The sequence below is a fragment of the Balaenoptera ricei genome, chromosome 9 (genome assembly GCF_028023285.1).
Source record: "Balaenoptera ricei isolate mBalRic1 chromosome 9, mBalRic1.hap2, whole genome shotgun sequence".
Classification (NCBI taxonomy): Eukaryota; Metazoa; Chordata; class Mammalia; order Artiodactyla; family Balaenopteridae; genus Balaenoptera; species Balaenoptera ricei.
Window position 1 is genome coordinate 485,766 of NC_082647.1, and position 7,868 is coordinate 493,633.

A 7,868-nucleotide genomic window follows, 5' to 3' on the forward strand; every position below is an offset into this window, starting at 1 on the left:
CGCCACCAGGGAAGCCCTCCTTGTCTTATTACATTAGCTAGGGCTTCTGGTACAATATTGAAAAGGAGTGGTGAAAGGACATACTTGTCTTGTACATGATCTTAGTGGGAAAGCTTCCCATTTCTCACCATTAAGCACAACGTTAGCTGTAGATGTTCTTTATCAAGTTGAGGAAGTTCCCCTCTATTCCTAATTTACAGATAGTTCTTATCATAGTGGGTGTTGGATCTTGTCAAATGCTTTTTCTGCATCTACTGACAGGGTCATAGGATTTTTCTTCTTTAGCCTGTTGATGTGGTAGGTCACATTAGTTGATTTTCAGATGTTGAACCAGCCTTGCATACCTAGGATAAATCCCACTCGGTCATGGTATATAATTTTTTAATACACTGTTGGGTTTAATTTGCTAATATTTTATTAAGTATTTTTTGCATCTATGCTCATGAGTGAGATTGTTCTGTAGTTATCTTTTCTTGTAATGTCTTTGTCTGGCTTTGCTACTAGGGAATTTCTGGCCTCATAGAATGACTTAGGAAGTATTCCTTCCCTTCTTCTGTCTTCTGAAAGAGACTGTAAAGAATTGGTATAGCTTCTTTCTCAAATATTTGGTTAGAATTCACCAGTGAATCCATCTGGGTCTGGTGCTTTCTACTTTGGAAGGTTATTAATTATTGACTCAATTTTTTTTAAAAGATGCCTATTCAGATTGTCTATTTCTTCTTGAATTAGTTTTGGCAGATTGTGCCTTTCAAGGATTTGGTCCATTTCATCTAGGTTGTCAAATTTGTGGGTATAGTATTCCTTAATTGTCTTTTTTTTAATGTCCATGGGATCTGTAGTGATGTCCTCTATTTCATTTCTGATATTAGTAATTTGTGTCCTCTTTTTTTTTTTTCTTCCAGCCTGGCTAGAGGCTTATTGGTTTTATTGATCTTTTAAAAGAACCAGCTTTTGGTTTCATTGATTTTCTCTATTGATTTCTGTTTTTCATTTTTTTTTTTTTTTTTGCTTTCTGCTCTAATTTTTATTATTTCTTTTCTTTTGCCTGCTTTGGATTTAATTTGCTCTTTTTTTTTTTTTTTTTTTTCTGGTTTCCGGAAGCCTAGATGACTGATTTTAGATGTTTCTTCTTTTCTAATAGGCAGTGCTATAAATTACCCTCTAAGCACTGCTTTTGCTGCATGGCACAAATTTTGATGTTATGTTTTCATTTTCATTTAGTTAAAAATATTTTAAAATTTCTCTTGAGATTTCTTCTTTGCCGCATGTGTTCTTTAGGAGTGTGTTATTTAATCTCTCAATTTTCCAGTTATTTTTCTGTTATTGATCTCTAGTTTAATGTCTGAGAGAAGACATTGTATGGGTTTCTATTCTTTTAAATTTATTAAGGTGTGTTTTATGGCCTAATATGTGATCTATCTTGGTGAATGTTCCATGGGAGCTTGAGAAGAATGTGCGTTGTGCTGTTGTAGGGTGAAGGAATCTGTAAATGTCAGTCGTGTCCTGTTGGTTGATGGTGTTGAGTTCAGCTTGTCCTTACTAATTTTCTGCCTGCTGGATCTGTCCATTTTTGACAGAGGGGTTTTCCTTTATATATTTTGTAATCCTGATATTAGGAGCATATGATTTTAGAACTATTATATCTTCTTGATGGATTGACCCTTTTATTTTCATGAGGGGTCCCGCTTCTTCTCCAGTAGTGCTTTGCTCCGTAAAGGCCATTTTGTCAGGTATGAAGCTGGCTCCCCAGCCTCCTTCAGTGAGCGTTTCTGGAGCGTCCATGGTGTTTTAGTCAGGAGGCGGAAACCCCGCAGTTACGGGACAGTGTAAGCTCCAGGTCAGGAGCTCCCATCAGGGCGCTGGCGCAGCGGACTGGGGGCTCGTGAGGGTCACAGCGAACTGTAAAGGGTGGGGGAGTGGCAGAGGTGAGGAGCAGCACTACCCCTAGGGAGGACACCCCCCCCCCCCCAGGCTGAGCCTCTCCCAGGATGGAGAAGTCCTGAGGCCTTCTGGGGGGACCGCTGGCCATCTAGTCTCCGGGGAGCGGGGCCCATCCATAGGGAGGTGCTGGGGGAGCTGCTGAGCCCATGAGCCCTGCTGTGGGGCCTGGGTGCTGCCTCTGCTGCCCGCGCCCCCCGGAGAAGGCTGGACCTTGTGGGAAGCCCTCCGGCGCCCCTGCTGCCAGGGCTGGTGCCGTGCCTCGTGAGCCCCAGCGGGGCCCTGGAGCGGCGGCTTGCTCGTCCGTGAGCCAAGGACGTGTGTTCAATTACAGGCTTTACTGCAGAGACTGTTGACTATTTCCTTTGCAGTTTAGGAAGGGTCTTTGAGGGAGAAACCCAACAGACTCTAGGGTTATGAACTTGTTTAATTTCTAGGTATGTGAGGAAGAGGGAAGTGAGCTTCTGATTTGGAGGAAACTGAGGAGTGTTTGTATGTTTCTGAAAACACAGCGCAGTGCAAATACTAAATAAGGCCGTCAGAATTACAAACTAGGTAAATGATAGGCTATTGTCATGGGACATGGTCATGACCTCGGAAATGCAAGCATTTTACAAGATTTCTCTGTTAGAAATACCATCTGTAAGGACAGTTTTTTGGAAAAGAATGGTGTGAACTGCTCTGAGGGTGTAAGGAAAGAGGGACGTTTGCACCTGTACAGAGGTTCAAGGCGAGTACTTGAATTGTGTTAGTTACGTTGACAGAAAAAAAGGCCTTAGAAGTTCAGAACTTACTCCGTGGAAAAGAAAAGGATATTCATAGAAATTAAATTCAGGGCATGTAATATTTTGTTTCTTCATTGTTTCTACAACTCTGCAGTTTTCTGTGCTAAGCTGATACACAGATGGCAAGAAAGAGTTCTTGCCTTTAAGAAGGAAACATCCTAAAAAAGTAAATAGGTAGAGACTGAAATATTGGCTTCTTACTTAAATATGCAAGAAGCACACTGTACAAAAACCAGTGTCTGGAAAATAAAAGAAAAGAAGAACCTAAAAAAAAAATTGATGAAACAAAGAAATCAATCTAATGGAAGATAAGCAGTTAAGATTTAGGACTCTATTTTAGAATATTATTTATTTTTGTTGGCATAGAGACGTTAAGGCAAGTCTGCATCTTTAAGACTCTTGGGACCCTTTGGTCCAATGAATATTTTAGGAGATGGGGCATTAATTTAGAAGTGGATGTTTTCTTAACAAATACACTAGCTTTCTCTGCAGCAGGGTTAGTATTTTGTTGACTGTCTGTTGGGTGCTGTCTCATTGCACTTTCAGTGCCTCACCTGGCATAGTGCTCTGTAAATTCTGTAAATTGTGTAAACCAGACTGTTTTCTCAGGAGCAACAGCATGCATTCAGCAATGCACTCATGCATTTAAGTGTCAAAGGATGTCACCTTTACTACTTTCATACATAGTGTACGAGTAGCACTATAATTAGAGATTATTTCTTAAGGTTTGTGTTATACCATGAATTTTTCCCTCTAAGTGAACTGGAATCATATTGTAAGCAAGTTAATTACCAGCATTAACTGTGTTTTGGCAGCTTTGGTGGTGTGTGTGCGTCCCCAGTGTTAAACCTTGTGATTAGACTTGAAGCAAAGGAGTATCCCCTGAAACAGTGGCCTCTTTTTTATGATCAAGTATTGATACGTAATATCACCTTATTCCACTGTATGTAATTTTCATAGTCTTTTTTAAAAATTGAATTCGAGGCTGGATGCTTTTTGTAGCTCATTTAGAAGCATGCATCAAAACCTAGGGACCTTGATGTGGATAAATAAAAACTACGCGAAAATAAAACCCTTCTTTAATTAGAAAACATACGTTGCTTATCTTACCGATCGTTTTTCTCCGAAGGCTGATTTTGTGCCTCTCCTGTGTTGGCGTCTCCCGCCGTGAGCACGGCCGGCCTTGGGCCGTAGGAGCTGGAGGTGGGCGGGTCGTGGGGGAATCAGAGCTCAGTGGGCGACATGGGGGACCCTGGACCAGGGCTGCCACTGTTCCTTCCAGCTCTGAAATTGTATGCTCATTTATTTTGCCCCTTAATAATTCTGATTCCTCTGGTCTATACAGTGTACCCAGCCCTCTCCCCAGGTAATAGGAGAATGACTGAATTCACAGGAGAGCAGAAGAGCTTGTTGGTATCCGAGCCCCGTGGGGTAGTCAGAGGCCTGGTTTGCACCCACTGGGCCTTTGCTGATGCTGGGGCCCCAGGCAGGTTGCTTTGCCTCTCAGCCTCGGTTTCCGGCCTTGGAAGGAGAAGTCAGGACGCCCGGCAGCCCGGGACTGGCCTGGTGCTCGGTTCGGAGGCGACCAGAGGCTCAGACTGGACTTAGGCCAGCGTGAGAGGCTGACTACCCTGTAGTTAGTTAACAAGTCCTTTTGCCAAGGTAACCTAACATTTTTCTTTAAGGGTTTTAAAATTCTTACATAAGGAGACAGTATTTTCGAGTGATTAAAAATAAGTCTTAGATTCTGGGGCATTGGTGACTTACCGTGTCCTGTGTCCCTCTGTCTTGTCTCCTGGGTGGGGCAGTGCTCCCTCCCTCTGGCCACCAGGGAGCTGGGGCCTGGCTGGCATGTCGGCCCTTGCAAGCGTCCTAGCCTATAGCTCTCGAAGAGCTGACGCAGGAGGGTGGTGCCGTCGGGCGCTGATGCTGGGAGACCGGAACGGGTGGGGAGCATCCGAATCTCCTGGTGTTTCTCTGGATTGCAGACACCTGCTCGCTGCTGTGATGGGGCGGCTTCCCTAGGCTTCGTGCTTCCCACCGTCTGCCGTCTCTGCTCAGCCTGAGGCGTCCGTGGGGCGCAGACAAAAATGACTGCACACGTGCAACCGTGGAGCGGTGAGAGAGAAACAGGACAACCGTTAGTAAAGCAGCAGTGCTGGGCCAGCCAGACACTTAATGACAAGAGTCTTCAAAGAAAAAATCAATCGTAGCCCAAAAGAATGATCTGGAACTAAAAACCCTTGAGTTGGAAACGTTGCTGAGGCACTGGAGCCTCAGCTCCCAGGTGGTCCAGAAGGTCGCCGTGGAGGGTGCCCCCGAGCAGGACAGACACCGATGAGGAGGGTCCTGGGGGGAGCAGACCAGGGAGAGACCCAGGGAAGCAGCAATCCAACTGCCGACGGGAGAGGATTTCCTGGGGCCAAAGAGATATGCAATTTTAAAGATTCATTTTTTGTTGTTGTTGTTCCTTTAAAGTTTAGATGGGACTGATGAAAAAAATCACCATAAGTCTGAATAAAATTCCTGAATTTTGAGACAGAGAGAAAAATATGAAAGCTTTTCTAGATCTGTGTTGGCCCCTACGGGGCCCCTCGTGACGAGTGGAACAAGTGAGTGTGACTCGAGATGTGGCCCAGGTGTGAGGACCCACGGGCTCTGCGGCTGGTGTGCAGAAGGGCTGTGAGATACGTCGGTGATGTTTCTGTGTTGGTTACAGGTTGACTTATTTCGGTGTGTGGGGTTAAATAAAATACGCTGTTGACTCTTGGGCAGCACAGGTCTGAACTGTGTGGGTCCACTTAAGTGCAGACATTTTCCATAGTAAATAGCCCAGGACTGCACAGTCGTAGTTGGGTGAATCTGTGGATGCGGAACCGCAGATATGGAGGAGCTGCGTTCTCAGAGGGCCGACTAAGTTATCCGCAGGTTTTCAGCTTTGCGGAGGGTCGCGGCGCCCCAAACCCCTGCGTCGTTCAAGGGCCAAACTGTCTTGAGACGAATTTCACCCATTCTTTTCATCTCTTTGAACGTGGCTACTAGAAAATGTAAAGTTACCCCATGCTTGCGTTGATACTGGACCAGGCAGGACACGGGCAGACCCAAGTGCCCATAACAGCTCCAGGCTGAAGAGTGAATCAAGCTGAGAGGCCGTTTGGGATAAAGGTTGAGGTTTGTCTCGGCAGGAATTCAAAGTTGGCTGGCCCGCACGCCCTCCGAGGGGAGCTCGGGGGATGGAGAAGGAAGGGGAGTGGGTGACGGGCTGCCCAGCCAGTCTCGCCTGGGGACAGGTGTGCAGGGGGTGGGACGAGAAAGTGAGGTGTGTGTGTGCAGGAAGTGAGCGAGCATGGTCGCAACAGTGCGTCATGGGGGTTAATAGTTGTTGTTTACCTTGTGCTCTCGCGAAGGAGGGAGACGAGCTAGCGATTGTGGGCGTGGGAAAAGGGGGCGCCCGGCCGTACCCGTGAGCCTGCCATGTGTCCGCACAGCGGTCTAGATCCGCCTAGACGCGAGTCCTTGTGCGTGAAAGAGGAAGCACGGCCAGGTGAGCACCTTTCACTGAGAGGGTCTTCTGTTCGTGTTCCTTGGGGACAGAGGACGCCTCCGGTCACGGATGGCTCTGTGTGCCGTGTGTCGTGCTAAGGTTTCTGCTGATGGCGATTCTTATTACTCCATTTACCTTTGAGAAACAGCGATTACTTCGGTTTTCTCTTTAAGTGTATTCTGTTGCAAACCATTTTTAGATTTATTCTGTGAAAATGTAAATTTGCATAATTCAGTCACATTTTCCTGTAGCTAATTCTTTCTCTGTGTTTCAGGTTTCTCTATGAATCATCATCAAGAACTTTGGGAGCACTTTTGAATTCATAACGAAGCCAACATCTTGGTCATGTAAAAATAGAGAAAAAGGACTTACAGAAAGCTAGATGAATGTGTATTTTCCTAGTGTTTTTAATGTTAATAACCCATATAGTAGAGAAGGGGTAGGATTTATTTTGGGGTGGGTATGAGTAGAAAACTCAAAGGTTCTTACATTTTTGCCCAGCGCCTGCATAAATGATACATTTAATGTAACAGGCTCCAGGTATGAATGGTGCAGAAACCCACAGTGCAAAGAAAAAAAAAAGACACCTTTCTAGCAAACCCGGTTGTTTTAAAAATGACTTTTATATATAATATTGCTTGCAAACTATGAGTAATAAAGCAATGACAACACCTGTTTGTCTACTTGATTTAAAAACATTAGTACAAGTTTTCCCCTGCAGGAACGAGGGCTGAGTTCTGGGCGGGCCTGCCTTTCTACCAGGGGCAGAGGTGTAAAGCGCAGGGAGCGGCTGGGTGGGCGCGGGGAGAGGGGCCACACGCGGGGGCCTGTGGCTGCGAGTGCCAGGACACAGATCCGGTCACGCAGCCTGAAGCTGAACCACCTTTTCTTTCCGAGAGCTGTCCCGGCTGACGGAGGACTGGCCCCCGGCTCCCTGGCTGCATTGTCCTGCGTCACCACCCCCGTTGCCAGAGTGTCCACGTTCAGATTCCGACAGCCACGGCCCAGGTCGAGGCCGTCAGCATCCTGCCGCCTTGGGTGCTGCTTCAAACACACGCGTGTTCTGTCTCAGCCCCCCAGCAGGAAGGAAAGAAGTGCCAATGTCTCAGTGCCTCTGTTTCTCGAAGAAGGTACCTAAATGGACTGTGCACCGTGGTCGTGAGCATTTAGGGCAAGGTGTTGCCGAGGGATATCTGAGGACTGGGGGGTGGGGGTTGATTACTTTAGCTGGTTTTGAACATAAGACTATCTAAACATCTTTGCTAATTAACTAAGCCGTACTTTGTATTGGTGAATTTTTTTTTTTTTCTTTTTTACCTTTTCCTTGTTTGATTTAGGTTCAAGAATAGGCAAGCCTCATAAAATGAACTGAGGAGTGTTCTGTCTTTTGGTATTCCTGGAAGAGTTTGTGCAAGATGAGAAGTGGTTCCTTGGATTTGTTGTAGCACTCTAAAATGGAGCTTGGTGTTTGTTTCCTTTGTGGGAAGAGGTTAATTGGCTTTTTAATTTACATGTACGTTTTTAGGATAGTCGGGTTTTCTTTTATCTTGTGTCAAACTTGATGGGTGAACTAATCCAATTTGTGAAAAAATATAATTCCA

General features: G+C 45.6%; 1 protein-coding gene across 1 annotated transcript in view; it reads left to right on the top strand.

Moving 5' to 3' along the window:
- NCAPG2 (non-SMC condensin II complex subunit G2) overlaps positions 1-6,938 on the top strand; it is a 59,925-nt gene extending 52,987 nt beyond the window's left edge. The window contains exon 28 of the mRNA XM_059932552.1: positions 6,542-6,938. Within this exon, the coding sequence (XP_059788535.1) occupies positions 6,542-6,593 (52 nt within the window). The 3' untranslated portion in view covers positions 6,594-6,938. The remainder of the gene's footprint in view (positions 1-6,541) is intronic.
- The last annotated feature ends 930 nt before the right edge of the window (positions 6,939-7,868 follow it).